The sequence below is a fragment of the Sorex fumeus genome, unplaced genomic scaffold (genome assembly GCF_029834395.1).
Source record: "Sorex fumeus unplaced genomic scaffold, SorFum_2.1 ptg000044l, whole genome shotgun sequence".
NCBI classification, from domain to species: Eukaryota; Metazoa; Chordata; class Mammalia; order Eulipotyphla; family Soricidae; genus Sorex; species Sorex fumeus.
This window is the reverse complement of record NW_026606101.1, coordinates 64162123-64182738: the sequence shown is the minus strand read 5'-3', so window position 1 is coordinate 64182738 and position 20616 is coordinate 64162123. Positions and strand designations below refer to the sequence as shown.

At 44.6% G+C, this 20616-nt stretch overlaps 1 protein-coding gene and 1 pseudogene across 1 annotated transcript; one reads left to right on the top strand and one right to left on the bottom strand.

Annotated features, from left to right (window-relative positions):
* The first annotated feature begins 222 nt into the window (after positions 1 to 222).
* LOC130030680 (F-actin-monooxygenase MICAL3-like) lies at positions 223 to 1164 on the top strand (annotated as a pseudogene).
* A 1023-nt stretch (positions 1165 to 2187) lies between these two features.
* Positions 2188 to 17900, bottom strand: SRPRB (SRP receptor subunit beta). The gene is made up of 7 exons (XM_056121362.1): positions 17705 to 17900; positions 17082 to 17176; positions 15755 to 15832; positions 12788 to 12870; positions 8649 to 8785; positions 6972 to 7026; positions 2188 to 2584 (listed from the first exon to the last, which is right to left on the bottom strand). Exons 1-7 carry the CDS (start codon positions 17856 to 17858, stop codon positions 2377 to 2379), a joined length of 810 nt encoding a protein of 269 aa, XP_055977337.1. The 5' UTR covers positions 17859 to 17900; the 3' UTR covers positions 2188 to 2376.
* Between the last annotated feature and the right edge of the window lie 2716 nt (positions 17901 to 20616).

The window sequence follows — 20616 nt, the reverse complement described above, 5'->3', positions numbered from 1 at the left end:
TCCATCCTCACACAGGCGCCCATGTGTACTCACTGCACCCTTCTATTTGATTGCTGCGAGCTTACTCAGAAATGTATTAATACTAAGAATGTATTAATAATTTATAAAACCCTTTAAAAAAACATGTTTAAGACAGCAAAGAACTTCACTTTGAAAAGCACTTTTTTTTTAAACATCACTTCAAAAACCTAGAGATCGAGGAGATAGCTTCAAGATGTGACCATGTCGAAGAGATACCGCCCTGATTTGACAGATTTTGATTCTCTAGATGAGCATAATGTGGAGACGAATAACCAGCTTGCCTTTGATATTGTGGAAAAGAAGCTGGGCATTTCTCCCATCATGACCAGCAAGGGGATGGCCTCAGTGGGGGAGTCTGACAAGCTGTCCATGGTGATGTACCTGACTCAGTTTTACGAGCTGTTCAGAGACTCCCTCCCCTCCAGTGATGCCTTGGACTAGAATGCTGAGGAGAAAGCAGTCCTGATAGCCAGCACTAAATCCCCCATTTCTTTTCTCAGCAAACTGGGACCTTCTCTTGGAAGCGTTCTCCTAAGGATAAAAAGGAAAAGGACTTGGATGGTGCTGGAAAGAGGAGAAAGACTAGTCAATCAGAAGAGGAGGACGTGCCCCGGGCCTGCCAAGGAGGGCAAGCCACGGAGCATGCTGACCGATAGGTGCATGGATGTGGCCCTTGGCAACCAGAACAAAGTGAAGTATATGGCAACCCAGCTGCTGGCCAAATTCGAAGAGAATGCACCCCCAGAGTCCGCTGGTATGCAGAGACAGGGTTCCATAAAGAAGAAGTTCCCGCAGACTTTGGGAGGCAGCGACACATGCTATTTTTGCCAAAAGAGAGTCTATGTGATGGAGAGAATGAGCACCAAGGGCAAGTTCTTCCACCAGAGCTGCTTCAAATATGAGTACTGTGCCACCACCCTGCGCCTCTCAGCCTATGCCTATGACATCGAGGATGGTAAACTCTACTGCAAACCACACTACTGTTACCGGCTCTCAGGCTCAGCGCAGAGGAAGAGACCAGCGCTGGGCCCTCTGTCTGGGAAGGAGGCAAGAGGATCCCTGCAGGACGGCCCTACTGCTGATGCAAACAGACCAGCCAGCGCCCTTGCCAACCCCGCTGAGAGAACTCTAGGGCAGGACTGAGGACGACTCATGGGCACTTGATGTGTTGTGAAGAACCATTTTGCTAATTCGCTTAAAATCACTTCTCTCCACTCCATGTCATACCAGCCTCAGCGATGTGTCCACTGTTTCACTAAATTCCAGGTGCTTCAGAGCCCTCACTACTGTCCAAGGTCACTGTGTACATGAGAGGAGAAGGCAATAGGATCATGTTTCTGCCGTTCATTTCCTCTTGATCAAAGCAAGCATATCACAAGCAGCCTAGTAACTAGTAAACTCTATACATCAATAAAATTCAAGCTGAAAAAAAGAAAGACCACACGTGCCCAGCATATAGCAAGGTCCTCAGCCCCAGCACCATGGCGCCCCCTACACCACCCCAGACACCACCATGCGTGGCCTGGTGTCCCCTGAGCCATGCCAAAAGTGTCCCTGGCAAGCCTATGCGCCAGCACCACAGGATGTGGGCTCTAGAAGTCTAGAGAACCCTTTTTCACTTTGTACATGTTCCACAGTGATGTGGCTAAGGGTGTAAGACAGAGCTATCCGACATCACAAGAAGGGAGTGCAGGGGCTCTGAGGCACCCAACAGAGCAGCTGCCACATCTCCCGGGATGCAGCCTGCCCCAGAGGCCACTACTTGGGAATGATCCAAAGGCTTATGACATGTTTTTGGCCCTAAGTGCAGGAGCACAGCCAAGTCAACGAGTTCCTGAAGAGCAAACCCAGCGTAAACGCAGCCGTGCTGTTTCCTTTCTGTCTTCACATGTCACGAGGCTGCGTGGGACTGTCTGGTCACTGGACACACAGGGGAGAAGCCACAGAGGCCCAGGAGCTGGGCTGCCCGCAGAAATGAGACCGGCTGGCCGTCGGAGGACTCAAAATATGGGCAGGTTTGTCTCTAGGGGAAAGGGACCCACACACCAAAGCAGAGGCTAGAACACTTTCCATGATGAGACCCCCTCCTCACGGAGCCAGCAACCGTGTCACAAAGGCTGACTCTACATCAAGCACACAGCAGGGGGGCAGGACGCACACTTAAGGGGGGGGGGAAGAGGGGGCGGGGGAGGGGAAACAACACAGTTACAAGGGTTTGAACTTCGACACATCACAGCTGGTTTCAACCACTGGTTGTCCCTATGAGGATATGTCTCTGACTGCATCTGTCTCCCGTCTTCACCAGTGACACCCCTTCCCCACATATGGACACGGCCTGGCGCTGGGCGCTGTGGCTCAGGCAATCTTGGCCAGCCATTTCTCCAGGTCCTGGATGTCAGCCGAGCCGGTGCTCCCGCCTTTGGCGCTGCACTCCAGGAACTCCACTTTGAGGGGCAGCTGTGAGAATTCAAACTCTTTGCCTTTCTTTCCGAGCTGAGCAGGGGTCGTGCTGGAACTGTCCAATGTGCTGGGGGCAGCAGAACGGGTGACTCGTAAAGTGTTGCTGCAAGACAAAAACGAACAGAAGTCAGAAGCCACGAGGAAAATTCTTACATGGTTCCTAAATAGTTCAGAAGTGGGTTAAATAATCATGTGAGGGGGCTGGAGCAATAATACAGCAGGTAGGGCGTTTGCCTTGCACGCAGCCGACCCAGGTTTGATCCCCAGCATCCCACACGGTCCCCTGAGCACTGCCAGGAATAATTCCTGAGTGCAGAGCCGGGAGTAACCCCTGAGCATCGCCAGGTGTGACCCAAAAAGCTAAATCAAAAGCAAACAAACAAAAAAGAAAAATCGTGTGAATCATGCTCTAACTAGTCCTCTGCATTTATAATGCCCTTTCTTCTCCCCCCTTCCTTCCTCCCCCCCCCCCCCCCCCCGGGAGAGGGCAGGGATCCAAGGACACAGGCTGGTTGGGGACCAAGCTGCCTAATCCTCTCAGCCCTGTGCTCCCTTCCACGAGGTGTTGCTGCCTGACACCATGTTTGAAATACATGCTGTGTTATAAAAAAATATGTCTCAGAAAGCTCAGTGTGGGTAGCCAGGGTATTCATATTAGTTTGAGTCTCTCTGGATATTGAACTAAGAAACCTACAAACCCCAGATTTTCATATCCAATGTGGACGCGATGAAAACGCTAACCACCAAAGCCTTACTCACTTAGGTGGCCTTACTGCCACCTGCTGGTCCCAACAAAGAAAGCGCAAACCACACTACCTCCCGGCCCCTTTCTGCTTGCCCAGGAGCAGAGAAATAGGTGTGCTGAACTGCTTTCTTGCAAAATAAAGCTTTTCTTGTTGCTATACTGTGCAGACAAATTAGTGAAGAATCCACATTAAAACAACAACAACAACAAAACGAGGCTTGCTCTTCCAGAGTATGCTCTCCCGTGGTTATGCATCTTGCTTTGTAGCTTCTTTGCCTCTTTTCACTCTGGAGAAGCCTGTGTTCTCTAAAATACAAACGTCTCTCTCCCCTAAGCTTTTAAAGGTTTCAAAAAAAAAAAAAAACCCCAAAATTAAAAATCTAAACAATGCCTTGTTAGGAAAAATTCACACACAGAAAAGATATTTTTTGTTTTTGCTGTTGCTGGTGATCAAATACAGGATCTCAAGCATACAAATACGAAGTACATCCTGGCCAGAGAAAATTGTTTTTTAAAAAGCAAAGGAAAAAGGAATCAAAATATTACTGACCCCCAAAGGGCAAAAGCTCTGGAGAAGGGGCATGTGGGTCTCATAAACAAAGCAGCAGGTCTGTGGGTTTTCATTTTACTACTGTTTAAACTCGACATACACATTCTTTCGTATGTAAGATAAGGGACATTCCGTTATGTGTAAGATTCTTTGCAACTGAAAACAACCTGAACTGTCAACACTGGGAGCTGATGAACGCTCAGCTGTCAACCCCACCATGCTGGCCCGGGGAAGCCTCCGTAAAGGCCTGCCAGTAGCATACGGTTTCAGAGAACTTCCGGGTCACAGCACACTCTGACAGCATAAGATCCTCTGACTCCAGGATCCCCCAAACCTTGTTCTATGCATCTCTTCAACTGATTCATCACCTTTATTCTTTAACAAATGCCCAAAGTCAATAGAACTGGGGAACTGTATACAAAAGGAAGCTTAACTGGAGAGGGGTGCTGGAGGAGGGGTAGCAGCAGCAGATTGGAAAGAATGCACGAGCCCTACCATTAACAGTACTGTAATCACGGTGATATATAGATAGATAGATAGATATAGATATAGATAGATATAGATATATAATCTGCTATGAAGCATTACATAATTATAATGCAGAGGGCCTAATAGGCTCCTGCCTTCTTATTAAGTGTATCTTTCCTAATAAAAATTAAAGCAAATGTAAATGTTACTTGGTAACAATTTTACTTGGTAACAAGTAAATATTACAAATGGTAATAATTAAGGAACTGAAGGAGGGGACTGTGGAACTTCCCATCTGTAACCAAACTGGACAGAAAGTGTGGGCTGTACTTGCCAGTAGCATCTGAGGTGGGGGAGGGAAAGTCTGACGGGCTGTGCCCAGACCAATGGGTACGACAACCACCTCCAGACTGACCATTAAACTCGGTCTAATGTCAGAGAATTGTTCATTGTGGGGGAACTCTCCAGAAGTGTCCTTCCTGGGCAGTTTTCCAAATGAACAGAGACTGGCATCTTAAAGAGGTACCTGTACTCTCGTGTTACCGCAACGTGTTCACGAGTGGCAATATACATATGGAAGCAATCTCAATGTCCATCCAAAGACAGGTGAATCAAGAAAATATAGAACTTACATCCAAGAGAATACTGGTTGGCCCTGAAAAAGGAATCCTCCTATTTGTGGCATAGATAGAACAGTGGGCCTCTGCTAAGTAAAATAATCGACATAGGGCTGGAAGACACAGTACAAGTGGTAAGCTGACTGCCCATGTGTGGCCAAGCCTGGGATGACCTCCGGCATTGCACAGGGGCCTCGAAGCACCTCCTGAGCACAGAGCCAGGAAGAGGCCCCGAGCACCAGCAGGGGTGGTCCAACACACAAATGAAGTCACTGACATAATTAGATTATATGACTGCAAAAACAAACATAAAAAGCAAAGACTAGAATGGTTTCAGGGTTGATGTGGGGGCAGAGAGAAGATGGGGAGATAATGGCTAAGAGTAGAGATTCAGTTTTGCAATAGGTACTAGAGACCTACTGTACATGATAGCACTGTGGCTTTCACACTGAAGTACTATACCTTGTCTACTATAGTAATTTCTTAGCTATTTTACATAATTTCTTAACTATTAACATAATTATATTACTTAACTATTTTGAACTCATAAGTAACATTTTATCTAAGATGTTTTGACTGTGCTTCCCCCCCCCTTCCTTTTTATTAAAGCTCTGCATAGCATTTTATTATTTTTTTAAATTTTTATTATTATTGAATCACCATGGGATAGGGTTATAAAGCTTTCATGATTGAGTTTCAGTCATAAAATGCCAGAACACCCGTCCCTCCAGCAGTGTACATTTTCCATCACCAATGTCCCCAGTATCCCTCCTGCCACTCCCATTACTTATTATTCTTTTAGTTGGGTGTTTGGCCTCACCCAGCAGAGCACAGGGTTAATTCCCGTGGTACTCAAGACTGACCCTGGCTTCAGTGCTCTCAGACCCTTTGTGATGCCGGGGATTCAACTGAGGTCAGTGGGATGCCAGTGGAGTGCATTAACCTTGAACTCTTTCTAGTCCTTTTTGTTCAACCTGAGCTTTAAAAAATACTACTCTTGCCTTGCAAACCCTGAGCAAACCTTAAAGCAAACCACAGTCTACTGGAAACTAAACTCATGAGCACAGGTGCCACAGTCCCATTTCTTCCTGTCCTGAGTTCAGATCTTGAACACCTGCATCTTGGATGCTAGAACTGAGTATAGCACTTGGCATAAAATAGATATAAGGGATTTAAACCACAGTGGGGAAAACCCTAAGTTGAATTTATTGTTTTAATGTGAGATTCTTTTAATAGATTACAAGAGCGGCAAAAGAAAATGTAACTTGTTTTTTAAAAAAGTCATAAACAAATGGTCACTGCCACTCTCCTCCCGTTGTTCATCGATTTGCTCAAGCGGGCCCAGTAATGTCTCCATCATGAGACTTGTTGTTACTGTGTTTGGCATATTGAATATATCAGGGGTAGCTTGCCGGGCTCTCTGAGAGGGGCGGAGGAATCGAACTCGGGTCGGCATTGTCGGCCGTGTGCAAGGCAAACGCCCTACTGCTGTGCTATCACTCCGGTCCCAAATGAATGGTATACTTCAATAAAAGTAAAATGAAAACAGCTGCTTTATGATAATGTTAAGGTTATCTTTTGTGGAAATATGCTCTTAGCTTTCACAAACCAGCAGGACACACTATATGCTACAGTCCTTAAATTCAAGTTTATGGTTCAACTTGCAAAATATCTAAATCAATGCAACTGCCATGCAACTTGAAAACAAAAAAACTAAGCTATGAAATAGAGCATACATTTCTTGAAAACAAAAAAACTAAGCTGTGAAATAGAGCATACATTTTTATATTGTTCTATATGTTCTTTTCTTATATCAACAAAAGCTGCCATGGTTTTTTAAATCTAGTTTCTAAAGCCTTTTCATAGGGACTGCAAATGAGCTAGCACTAGCAACAGTAGTTAAAAAAAAAATTGGGCATACAGTTCAATAAATCTAAGATCTTATTTCCATGAGAAATGGAAAACGTGTATAAAGTCCCATTCATGGTTGTTATTATCTATTATAATAAGTATACTTCGCACTGATCCTCAGCCAACTGTGCTCATCAATGGTCATACCCTGTTTCCTGTGTGTTGTAACAGTTAACCAACAGGACTTAGCTATACTTACAGTTCTTTCTCAAGCTGCTGCTGAATTAATTTTGCTGACTTTGCCATTGTAATGTCTGTAAGAAAAAGAGACACCATTATAGTTTAAACCAATACAGAAACTTTCTTAAGCCAGAAGTTTCTTCTTCCTTCTTAGAAAACAGCTTTTTTTCATTTAGTAGTATCATTATCTAAGTAAGCTTTATATTTCCTTATGTGGATTTTCCTAAGGAAATACTTATAAATGTTAAGCTGGTGACCCAGAAATTGATTTTTAGCTTTTTCACAAGTTTTCCACACCTGAAAAACTGGTGTGACAAAAGAAAACCTACACACTTAGTGATACTAAAAAAGAGAAAAAGGCCTTTATCCCAACACTGAATATTATGCCATAAAGTGAGTGCACTTCTAACTGATAAGCATCAGGTACACAACAGAAAGAAACTGGGTCTAGTGACCAAGTAGACAACAGAAGCTGAATAAATCTTACCCTCAAACTGAACCTAAGAGATTCTTCTCAAAGTGATGGGGCCAAGATGGACAGAAAATAAACAGCTGAGAATGCTCTGATGCAGCAACATTAAAGAAATATAATAACAACACATAAAAACACAATAAACACAGCATCCCTAAAGGGCCTTGCTGAAAACTTCACTGGAGAACACAGCTATCATGTCAGAGAGATTTGCTGCTACGGAGTCAGAACTCCTTGCCAGGGGAAAGCTAAGGAGTGCTTTTCCCCTGGATGGGGGTAGGGGCAAAGGTTCCATTGAAGAAGAAAAAGAACCAGCAAACTGGCACCAGAACCAGAACACCACTCAGACAGAGCAGGGTGCTGATCACGTATGAGAAATGCTGTGAGTTCTTTCAAAGAATCAGGGTTTAGATCAGAAGAGACCTACAGGAGAGATCAATTAGTCTGATTCTCTCTTCTGAAACAAAGTCGAATTATTTTAAGTATGGCATGGCTAAAAGCTTTGTTTTGTTTTGTTTTCTGAGCCACATTTGGCAATGCTCAGGGCTTACTCCTGGCTCTACACTCAGGAATAACCCTGGCAATGCTCAGGGGATGCAGGTTGGATTCAAGCAAGGCAAACTCCCCACCCACTGTGGCCCCAAAGCTTATAATGGTTAAAACAAGAATCTTCAGGGGCCAGAGTGCTAGTTCAGCAGATAGGGCATTTACCTTGCACATGGCCAACCTAGGTTTGATCCCCAGCATCCCATATGGTCCCCCGAGCACCTCCAGGAGTAATTCCTGAGTGCAGAGCCAGGAGTAATCCTTGAGCATCACCGGGTGTGACCCAAAAAGCCAAAAAAGAGGAAACAAACAAGAATCTCCAGGCTTCTGAGGCCTCTGAAAAAATGTTGACAGATGGTAATCCTGTATAAAAGGACAATCTCCATCCTGACATTTCAGAATTGTTTATGCGACATTAGCTGTCAATCTGATCGACCTAGTATGTAAAGCAAAATGATTTATCTTTGTAAAAAGAGACTGTATCAAAGAAAACTTGCTAAGTCACTCTCATCCCCTGGTAAGACTAATGAAATGCAGGAGTATGAAGATTTAAAATCCTTCAATTAATAGTTCATTATCACCCTTAATAATAACAACTGTAGACAGCTGCACTGAATCGTAGTAGCTATGCCAGAGACCTCAGTGACTGTAGCCCCACCCCCCCAACCAGGCTGGCACCTTGTTTATTGCAAGCGATCAGGAATGAGGGCGTGTTCTTCAGGCTCATGCTGTCAATGAGGACTTGATAGAGAAACTCAGCCACATCTTTCACCTCCCGCTGAAATGTTGCACTATCCACGACAAACACCACTGCCCTGGAAGGAGGGGAAAAAAAGGAACAGCATGTGAGCTTGTAATAGTGCAGCATTATGCTGAAAAAAAAAATCTCCTCGACTGCATAGAGTTCCACCATACTGAATGGCATGGAGTGAGCCAATAGGCAGGCATGCACACCAAACGAAGGTTGCTGAGCTAGAAAGACCACAGAAAAGAATGCCTGCCCTCAAGACCCGGAAAGCAGCTAGGCAGAGTGTGTGCTAACAGGAGTAAAGGAAGACCAATTTCTTCCCTCCGCCCCATTTTTATTGAGTACAGTGACTTACAGTACTGTTATGGGAGTTTCATGCGTCCATTGTTCCAACACCACACCCTCCACCAGAGTGCAGTCTTCCCTCCCCCAATGTCCCTTAGACCCTTCCTTCCTAGTTCCTGCCCCTCTCCCCCAAACCCAGTAAGCTCAGTTCTGTAAACCAACTCTCCAGTCTTGTTACTTCTTGTTCCCTTTTATGTATTCTTCACACATGAGAGATCGTTTGATATCTGTCCTCCTGACTTCACTTAGCACAATAACCTCTAGTCCCATCCTCACAGCAAATTGTTTGATTTCATCTTTTCTTAGCTGCACAGTATTCCTGTGTGTGTGTGTGTGTGTGTGTGTGTGTGTGTGTGTATACACTACAGCTTCTTGATCCATTCAACCATAGATGGACGTTTGAGTTGTTTTCATATATCCTGGCCATTATGCAATGAACACAGGTCTGCATATATCCTTTCAAATTAATGTTTTTGTATTTGGGGGGTTAGATATCAAGAAGTGGCATTACTGGGTTCTATGGAAGTTCTTTTTTTTTTTTTGAGAAATCACCATACTGTTTTCCAGAGAAGGTGAACCAGATTACCTTCCCACCAACAGTAAGCAAGGATCCCTTTCACACCACATCACATCAGCACTGGCTGTTTTCAGTTTTTTTGATTTATGCCAATCTCACTGTTATCTCATTGTTGCTTTGATTCGCATTTCCCTAATGATAAGTGAAGGGCACTTTTTCATATGCTTACCAGCCCTTCAAATATCTTCTTCAGGGACGTTTCTGTTTACCTCCTCTCCTGATTTTTGAACGGGTTCTTGGACTTTCTTCTTGTTGAGCTTTGTTATAAATCTTATAAATATTAGTTCTTTATCAGAAGCATTGTATGCAAATGTTTTCTCCCATTCAGTAGAGTGTCTTTTTTATTTTAGCTTGAGTTTCTTTTGGGCAAGGGACATATTAAATCAAAACAGCCTTAAAAATAATTAATTTACTCTTTCTGTCAAACCCAAGATTTCAACGTCCTGACCCTGTGACAGGCTGTCATCACTGGGGCAACTCAGAGGGGGACGGGTAGAGTTTCCCTCCCTGTCCCAGCAGAACCCCAGCAGCTGAAAACCTCCATAACCCAACTGTGCAGCCAGGCTCAAAGCCGCTCTCCACAGGCTTGGATGAGCCTCACCTATGAGGGAACCTGCAGAAAAGCCCAGACATGTGGGACCCGTGACTGAGATCTCCAAGTTTACTCGGAACGGGACTGGACCTCCTTCCCCCAGCTCCTTAGTTTTCTTGTAGCTTGGAAGTCACACCCACAAACTGCCCCCAGCACCATATAATCTCATCAATGGCCAAGGTCCAGGGACCTTGAAATAAAGCTCCTGGAAGAGAGAACCATAGAAAGTCCTAGAGCGAGAGGCCGCATTTGTGGCCATGAGACCTCTTATACTCTAGTCCACTGATGTACCAAAAGTAGCACACATTTGTTTGGGTTTAACATACATGCTTGTAATCTGGGCTTCATGGTCCCAGGATGAAATACAACAATCTTCACACACTTTCCTCTTATGGTGGTGGGAAGGTGCATAGTGGTGGGATTGGTGTTTGAATATTATCTGTAATGAACTATTGTGATCAACTTTATAAAAACAAAATAAAATTTAAAAAAAATCAAATTATAAAACTAATATATTGTTTCAACAAAGAGGAAAATAAGAAAAAAATATACTCAAAAAAAAAAAACCCAAAAAACCAAAACTGATGATTTCATCATCTTAAAGACATATCATCATTTTAGGCACAACTAAGAAAGGAAAAATATTGACAGTTAAACTAGGAACACCACAGGGACTGGATAGTACAGTGGACAGGGTATGTGCACTGCACTGGATCAACTCAGGTTTGATCCCCAGCACCCAATAATGGTCCTCCAAGCCTCGCCAGGAGTTATCGCCAAACACAGCCAGGAGTCATCCCCAAGCACCCCAAGCTGGGTGTGGCCCCAAAATCAAAAACGAAATTAGGACACTACCAACTCTAAGTAGCATGCTAACTTTATAGATATTAAAAATGTGTTTTAGAGGCAAGAACAACAGTAGAGAGGAAGGTTCAATCCTTAGCACCATATGTGGTCCCCCAAGCTCCAACAAGAGTAATCTCTGAGCACAGAGCCATGAGTAATGCCTGAGTACTGCTAGATGTGGCCACCAGACAAAATAATACAACGTGTTTTAAAATCAGTATGATTTTTTTTAAGTCCTTAATGGTATTAGAAACAGAAAAACAACATAGCTGGAGTATAGCAATTTTAGGAAATGAGAGTATCACAAGGATAATATTAAATGACACATGAGAAAGTCATTCTGTGCTTTTGAGTCACCAGTTTTAGGTAATTTGAGAACAGAAATGTTTGATTTTAATAATTTCTAGGATGCTACCTAACTTTAAAATTCTTTTCTTAGATTTTAATGTTTTTTTTTCCCCTTTATTTTATTTTTTTTTTTAAGTTGTAGATTTACAATTTTTTGTGCTTTGGTTTCAATTATACAATGATCAGATACCCATCCCTCCACCAGTGCCCATTTTCCACCACCATGGATAATATCCCCCCCACCCCCATCCCCCCATTCCCCCTGCCTCTGTGGCAGGGCAATCCCCTGTGTTCTCTCTCTCCTTTTGGGTGTTGTGGTCTGCAAAAGAGGCATTGAGTGGCAAACATGTTCAGTCCATAGTCTACTTTAGACATGCATCTCCCCTCCTGGGAGGATCCTCCAAACATCCTTTATTTGGTGCTCCCTTCTCTATCTGAACTGCCCTTTCCTCTAGGATACCCGGCTGGCCTCTAAGTTATGGAGTAATCCTCCTGGTGCTGATCTCAGCTATTCTTGGGTATTAATCTCATACTTTGTTACTTTATATCCCCCAGATGAATGCAATCTTTCTATGTCTATCCCTCTCTTTCTGACTCATTTCGCTTAGCATGATACTTTCCATATTGTACCACTTGTATGTAAATTTCATGACTTCATCTTTTCTAACAGCTACATAGTACTCCATTGTGTAGATGTACCAAAGTTTCTTTAACCAGTCATCTGTTCTTGGGCATTCAGGTTTCTTCCAGTTTCTGGCTATTGTAAAGAGTGCTGCAATGAACAAACAAGTGCAGATGTCACTTCGACTATACAATTTTGCCTCTCTGGGATATATTCCCAGGAGTGGTATTGCTGGGTCAAATGGGAGCTCAATTTCTAATTTTTTGAGAATCGTCCATACTGTTTTCCAGAAGGGCTGAACCAGTGGACATTCCCACCAACAGTGAAGGAGTGTCCCTTTCTCGCCACATCCACACCAGCATTGGTTGCTTTTGTTCTTTTGAATGTGGGCCAGTCTCTGAGGTGTGAGATGGTATCTCATTGTGGTTTTGATCTGCATCTCCCTGAAGATTTTAATGTTTTATACCTTATTAAATTTGTCCTTTGTGTAAATGAAAAAATCACAATGACAAATCAACAGTTTCTACACATTCTGAGAGATGAATTTTTAAATCTTCAATCTCATACAATCCTCATAAAATCCTTCGGAGGTGGTCTGAAAATGACTGAGCCCACAATCCACACTCTTCTCACACCAGGCAACAGGCTGCCTTACTGATAAGCCCCGGAACGAACGCCAAGGTAAAGCTTATTAAGCAGACAAGTTCTGACAAGCCCACTGAACTCCCTTCTTACTCACCTGGCTGAAGCCTTAAAACGCTCCAAGAACTGAAGTCTCAAGCTTTCATGGCCAGGGAGGTCAATCAAGGTCAGGTTTGTGCCCTGAAGAAAACAGTAATGACAGGGTCTCAGTCCTGATATTGGCAACGTAAATGTTTAATATCAGATTTCAAGTATCGAAACAGTACCCATTTAGCCAATCAGAAAAGTTCACGACCTCACACTAATGTTCATAGGCTAAGGGCCAGAACAATAAACAGCAAGCAGGGTACTTGCCTTGCAAAAGACTCATTGATGCTCATTGTATGAGGCTCATTGATCGCCCGCACCACGAATGGTTCCCTAAACACCACCAGTAGTGATGTGATCCCCAAGCATAGAGCCAGGAGTAACCCTGAGCACAGGTGTGGCTCCAAAATAAAACTGTCACTGTTCTCCCGTTGTTCATCTATGTTTGGCATATCAAATATGCCGATATTCTGTGTTACTTGTTACTGTGTTTGGCATATCGAATACATCACGGGTAGCTTGCCAGGCTCTGCTGTGCGGGTGAAATACTCTCGGTAGCTTGCTGGGCTCTTCAAGAGGGGCAGAGGAATCGAACTCTGTTTGGCCATGTTGGCTGCATGCAAGGCAAATGCCCTACCCGTTATGCTATCCCTTCAGGCCCAAAATAAAAACAACAGCCAAAAAAAAAAAAAAAAAAAAAAGAATTCACAGACCAGCTTCTATTTATAAATCATTAGCCAAGGCTCTGGGGATATAGTATGAGCAAAAGCAAACATGACCAACAACTGTAACAGGACTTACAATAATAATAATAATAATAAAGGCAATATAATATAAATTATAGATAGTTGTATAATTACAACTTTGATGAAAGTTCTGAGGGTATAGGAAACTTGACCTTATCTGGGAATCAGAAAGTGTGATCTGAGAGCAGAAATGTGTTGCAAATATATAATCCCCAAGTTATTTTAACGAGCAATTCCTCTGCAATTCACCATTTTAAAATGACAACTAGTTACACTATGTATTTGCTCTTCCGCTCTCTACTGTCAGTTCCTAATTTAGAAGGCACCCACTGACACATGGAGGGGTCGTGCCTCTCCTGAGCAAGGGCGCCCTGAATCCAGTCAGGTGCTCTTCGTCCAGGACTGCATCCTGGAGTGCAGGTTCAAGGCAGATGTGGCTGTGCCCCTAAGATTCAGGGCATGGCATGGTACCTGCAGCAGACCCCTGCATCATTTCACAAACATTTCCCCTTATCCACAACACTTTTAACCACTGATCAGAAGGATGGGATCAGCATGACAGACAGAGGAGACAAAATTGCCAGTTGGACTTATCAGCTCTCACTGTCTGTGCAATCTTTTACTGGTAAATATACAATGTGGATTGGTTCACTTTGTAACACTGGTCAAAACCTAAGGATCTCAGGTGGGGTCACCTGGAAGTCCAGAAGGAAGAGATCCAAAACCTAAGGGAGAGGACTGTGGAAGGAGAGAGAAGAAAGGAATGTTCCAAATTTTCAACAGAATTATGCAAGTCTCATACATGGCCTTCTGACAGTCTTATTAAAGAGGAAAAGGAAACAGGTAAAATTTGTAAATTCTTGGATTATTTAACATAATAGAATATAGTCTTTTAACTTTAAATCAAAGTATAATCTTACATCCTTGCTTTCATTGTAAATCCTAAGATCTCCTGTGTTCATAGGAGTACTTATACTTGGAGCACCCTTTCAATTGAACACGTGACATTTCAGGAGCTCAATAGTCACATGTGACCCGTGGCCACTCCACGGAAAGTACAGGTCTAAAACGTACTATGGAACATCCCACATGGGATCTCTGGAATTAGTGCCTCAAGAATGAATGAACTCCCAAACCATTTTTTAAGTCAACTTTAAAATCTGAATCCATGGCGTTTAGGGCCAGAAAGAGGGCCTTAACTGGAACTTGGAGAAGGTGGTCCAGGTTCAATCCCCTGAACCAAATGATTCCTCCAAGCACCACCTAATGCATCAACCCAGCGCCAAGCAGGAATAGTTCCTGAGCACAGTCAGGTGTGACCCAAAATAAGAGTGCCACTACTGAGAAAAGAAAAAATATACATATATATCCAAGATAATTAAATGGAAAGATATTTAAAGGGAAATCTCTGCTTATAATGTTTAATTCTGGACGCATGAGATAAAGAGATAGCAAGAAAGATCTCTCTGATCGCCTTCTAACAATCCACTCTTCTACAATTCTGACCTAGCCATCCCCAACACACCCACCGGGTCCTTCCTCTTTGTGGTGCTTGGGATCAATCACACTCTGGGCTCATAGAGCAAAGAACACACAGCACCGCCGAGCTCCTACTCCAGCCCCATTCAATACTTGGTAAGCAACTGGCTTAGCAGTCTGTCTGCATTCTAGAGTCACTTACATATGTGTTTAGGTACATAAAGAGTCCTGATGATTCCTTACTGGTACTTCTGAAAGACTCGTAAGTTATCCACTCTAACACTTTAAAGGGAAAAGCTTGTAACAACAGACAAAACTAAATCTCTATTATTAAGGTTCTGATAAGGATTTAACTGTGCGGGATACCATGCAGCTCATAAATCAACCAGAATGTTCTATGTGCACAAATGAAGAAAACAAGAAAACAAACCCAAGCTATGGCAGTTACACTGTTAATAAAGAAGGGGCAAAAAAGATAGCACAGCAGGTGGGCTGCTTGCCTCGCATGTGGTCAACTTGTGCAGGATCCCACGCACATGTTTGGGTCCCCAACCTTCGCCAGAGTAATCCCTAAACACAGAGCCAGGAGCCAGACCTGAGCACTGATGGGTGTAGCCAAAAAAAAAAAAAAAAAAAAAGCTACAAAATCTGAGAGTTGCCACACTCAGACAAATGCATCCTAGAAACAGCCTTTCCTACACGCCATAGTAAAGAAAAAAATCTAGTCTCCAGATCTTCCTGGAACCTCTTACCCGAGAATTGGTGACTCTGTATGCAGCAGAACTGTCAGTAATAGAAGTCTGAGTATCTCTGTAAAGTCCTGTGAGCAACTGCAAAAAGATAAGACAAACAAGATCAGAGTCAACTTAAATTGCAAACCTAAAGAGCACTATGTGCTCTAGTTCTCTTAGGTATAAGGCCAAATAAACGATTGTTGCTTCCAATAGTTGAAAGAATATTGATGTTCTTCCTGCTTTACTTATTGAAAAATCTAATTCGAGCAAACTTCACTCCCTTCTCCCTAAAAACACTGTTGTTTTTAAAGGTTAGAGACCAAATTTTATCATCAAAAATGACTAGACTGTATGTATTTCTTTGGATTGTATCTGAAATAATTTATATTCTCAAGCAGAAGATTGAAGAAAACTCTACTACTCTTCACAGCAAAAAAAAAAAAAAAAAAATTATAAATCCCAAACTGATTTTTAAAAATATTAAAGGAGCGGAAGTTAGTTAGCTCAGGAGGTAAGGCACTTGCCTTGCAAGCAGCTGGCCAGGTTGAAATCCCTGCCACAGCATATGGTCCTCAGTCAGTCACTGCTGCGCATAGAGCCAGGAATAGCCCCCGAGTACACCACCAGGTGTGGCCCAAACCACAACCCCCAAGTACTTGATTTTACAAAGCATAAGTAGCTCATTATGTTAAAGATGAACCACCCACTAAAAAACAAATGTAATATGCTCTCAAAAGAACTCATTACACAAAGTATACACGCAGCCCTTTGTATCATCAACCATAGATTCGACCGTAGGTCAAACAGGTACTATATAGTTAGTTCTATAATGCAATGTAAAGAGCGTCTTCAAATTTCTCCCTTATCATTATACCCTACACGATACAGTTTAACAACTGCTTACAGAGCATTTATGTATTGGATTACTGGGCTTTATATGCAATCTAAAAACAATTTAAGGTATCCCAGAGAATGTGTCTATGTAAGTTATACATAAGGGCTCTGTCATCAAAAGTTTGGGTCCTGAAATCAATCTCTCAGGGATAGAAGGGCCAGTGAGTACCCATCACTGTCTTCCACCTCCAGCTTCCGGCATCCTTAGCCACAGCAAGTCAGTACTTACACAAGACTCTTAAGTGGTAGGATGTCAACGTCAGGGTCAGGTAAACCAAAAACTAGATCAAGCATTTCACTTGGTGGGTTTCTCAAGAATCTTTTTGTACATCAAGATGAAATCCTCAATTTGTCAGCATCAGCCAGCTTTCCAAATCAACCATGTCCTCACTGGGAGGGGTGGGTGGGTGTCCTATCAGGTTTAAGAGTAGCATAAAAATCAAATACTTACTCTAACAAAGAGCAACGTTTTCCCGGAGTCACAAAGGCCGACCAGAAGAACAGCTCGCTGGCTGCTCCTGCTGCTCCGAATGAGCTTCCAGAACACTGTGGAATAGAGAAACACACACACATACACACACACACGAATTGATGATCAAGGGCAGCACGTAAGACTGGGGTGGAGATGTTATCAGAGTCCACCCCACACTTCCTTAGCCGGGAACTTGCATGTGCCCTTATCATCACTATGCTACATCATCGCCCCTGTCGTTCAGGGGACCCCCGCCCCCTTCCCCCAGGAGTGCCAGTCATTTACCATCCTCTCTCTTTCCTGCCGCACCCTCTGCATCTCAACTGCGGCCGCTTCGAGCACGCCCGCGCTCGGCTAACAGGGGGCCAGACTCAGGCTCCAGATCCGAGTCCCGCGGGGGCGCGACGGAAGAAGGGGGCCCCGTGCTCAGGCATACCCTGGGCTGCGGGGATCCCCAGTAGGGCAGGGCGGCCCCGCGGCCTCCAGCTCCAAGCGAGCCTGTCTCTGCCCCTCTGCACGCCCCCCAACAACTCTCCGCTGCGCGCAGGCACGCCCGGACCCCGCCGGCCCCGCACCCGCCGCGGCCGCTCCCGCCTCGTTACCCAGCGTCAGCAGCACCGCCAGAAGCGCCACCACGACTGAGAGCACGGTCGGGTCCCTCTGCTGCAGCTCCTGCCGCAGGGAGTCTAGGTAGGGCTGGAAGGAGCCCCCCACATCACCGCCGTTGCCCCCTCGCCGGGTGTCCGCGGAAGCCATAGCTGACGTGCGTGCGCTCCGGCGCCCCGAAAAGCGACGTGGCCCTGGGTCCTGCGCATGCGTCCTGCGAGCGACATCACGGGACTTGTAGTCCTTAGATGTATTTCCCCGGCTCCTCCCGAAAGGCTCGATGGGAGTTGTAGTTCCCTGGGACACACGAGAGGAGCGTGCCCGCTGCAGTTCATTCTTTAAGACGTGTTCATTTTTCTTCTTCTTCTTCTTTTTTTTTTTTTTTTGCTTTTTGGGTCACACCTGGCGATGTACAGAAGTTACACCTGGTTCATGAATTACTCAGGAATTACTCTTAGCGGTGCTGGGGGGACCGTATGGGATGTCAGCTGCGTGCAAGGCAAACGCCCTACCCGCTGTGCTATTGCTCCAGCCCTAAGACATGTTCATTCTTTAAGACATGGGTCAGTGTCTTAAAGGATGAGCTCCCTCCTTCCCTCCCTCCTCCTGGTTGTTCACAAAATAATAGATGAATAAAACGATGGCTCAAGCTATCTCCCAAAGAGGTGGCTGGACAGAATCTGGAAAAAAACCTGAGTGTCCGAGAACAGATGACTGGTTAAAGGAACTTTGGTACATCTACACAATGGAGTACTATGTAGCTGTTAGAAAAGATGAAGTCATGAAATTTACATACAAGTGGTACTACATGGAAAGTATCATGTTAAGCGGAATGACTCAGAAAGAAAAGGATAGACATAGAAAGACTGCATTCATCTGGGGAACTTAAAGTAACAAAATAGGAGACTAACACCCAAGAATGGCTGAGATTAGTGCCAGGAATTTTGCTCCATGGCTTGGAGGCCAGCCACACATGCTAGGGGAAAAGGGAGCTCAGATAGAGAAGGGAGCACCAAATAAAAGGTGTTGGGAGGATCCTCCCAGGATGGGAGAAACATGCTGAAAGTAGACTAGACACCAAGCAAGATTGCCACTCAATGCCTCTTTTGCAAACCACAACACCCAAAAGGAGAGAGAGGACAAAAGGGAATGCCCTGCCACAGAGGCAGGGTGGGATGGGGGGTGGGGGATGGGGGTGGGAGGGATACTGGGATCCATGGCGGTGGGAAATGGGCACTGGTGGAGGGATGGGTATTTGATCATTGTATAATTGAAACCCAAGCACAAAAATTTGTAAGTCTACCACTGTATCTCATAGTGTCTCACTAATAAAAATTAAAAAAAAAAAAAGCGAAGGCTGGAGAGATAGTACAAGGGTTAAATCACATTTGGCAGACCCGGGTTATCCTGAGCACCGAATGGTCCCCTATGCACTACCTCGTGTCACCCCGAGCCCCCCCCTTAGCACCGCCGAGTGTGGCCCCCAAGTCACAAATATTGACAATAAAATTTATGGTCCATAAAGATGCCATGCAGATTAAGGTAATTCCCTGGTTTGTGGCTGCAGTTGAAACCCTAGTTCAAATTCCAGTATCACTTAAGGTGGATTCCAGAGCACTGCCAGGTGTGGTCCCTGAGCTCAGAGCTAGGCCTGTCCCCTAAACCTATGTGGCCTCTGAGTATGCAGGGTGAGACAAGGAAGGAAGGAAGGAAGGAAGGAAGGAAGGAAGGAAGGAAGGAAGGAAGGAAGGAAGGGAGGGAGGGAGGGAGGGAGGGAGGGAGGGAGGGAGGGAGGGAGGGGAGACGAAAGGAGGGAAGGAAAGAGGAAGGTAGGGAAGGAAGGGAGGGAGGGAGGGAGAGAGGGAGGGAGGGGAGACGAAAGGAGGGAAGGAAAGAGGAAGGGAAGGAAGGAAGGAAGGAAGGAAGGAAGGAAGGAAGGAAAGAAGGAAGGAAGGAAGGAAGGAAATAATAGAAGGATCAGTGGCACAGGGTCTCACGTTCCAACCCCAGTACCACATGATTGTGTGGAGGCTCTGAGCACCCCTGGGTTGCCCTGGTGCCCCCCACAATGCCAGATCCTAGCATTGAGTCATCCAGTCCAGTTGGACAAATATCCTTCAAAGTGGCCTCTAGTGTTCCCCCCAGTACTACTTGGAGAGTCACTCAAATTAATTGATTAAGTAATTAATGCTATTAAATCATGGAGAACATGAAATGTGAGAAAAGAAAGGAAACTGCAAAGAAGTCTAAGAGGAAAGAGTCCAGGAAACAAGGTCAAGCATGTCCAGAGAGTGGTCAGCAGCATCTCTTATAATACAGAATCCCTGAGATGAGACCTGGAAGAAAAGGGGATCTGGGAGGTGGTGCCAGGGGCATGGGGAATGGGAGGCTATGGAAGCAAAGTTACTGTGGGTAGAGAATGGTAATGAGAGTAATTGCTAACATGAGTTATTGCTAGTGCCAGGTAGACGTCTGAACACCTGGTAAGCTACCCGTGGCGTATTCAATATGCCAAAAACAGTAACAACAAGTCTCATTTTGTGTGACAGGGATGAATGGAGAGGTTACTCATGCCCGCTTGAGCAAATCGATGAACAACAGTGCTACAGACTACAGTACTATTTAATTCTTACAGTGGTCCACAAGAGGTTAACTGAAGTATGAAGTAAGTAACTCACCATGGTTCTTATGGTTCTAAGCCCTGTGTGTGTGCATGTGTGTGTGAGAGAGAGAGAGAGAGAGAGAGAGAGAGAGAGAGAGAGAGAGAGAGATCGAGAGAGAGAGATCTGACCTATGAGGGAACCTACAGAAAAGCCCAGGTATCAGGTATGCGGGACCTGTGACAGATCTCCAAGCTTGCTCAGAAAGGGACTGGTCCTCCTCCCCCAGCTCCCTAGTTTTTCAGTAG

Bases quoted from the DNA above. Each gene is read 5' to 3' on its own strand.
- SRPRB (XM_056121362.1), bottom strand. From the start codon at position 17,858: ATGGCTTCCGCGGACACCCGGCGAGGGGGCAACGGCGGTGATGTGGGG. The intron at 15,833-17,081 runs GTAAGTATTTGA...ATCTTTTTGCAG, and splicing joins AAACGTTGCTCTTTGTTAGA to TTGCTCACAGGACTTTACAG. The intron at 8,786-12,787 runs GTGAGTAAGAAG...CCCTCCTTCCAG, and splicing joins CGTTTTAAGGCTTCAGCCAG to GGCAGTGGTGTTTGTCGTGG.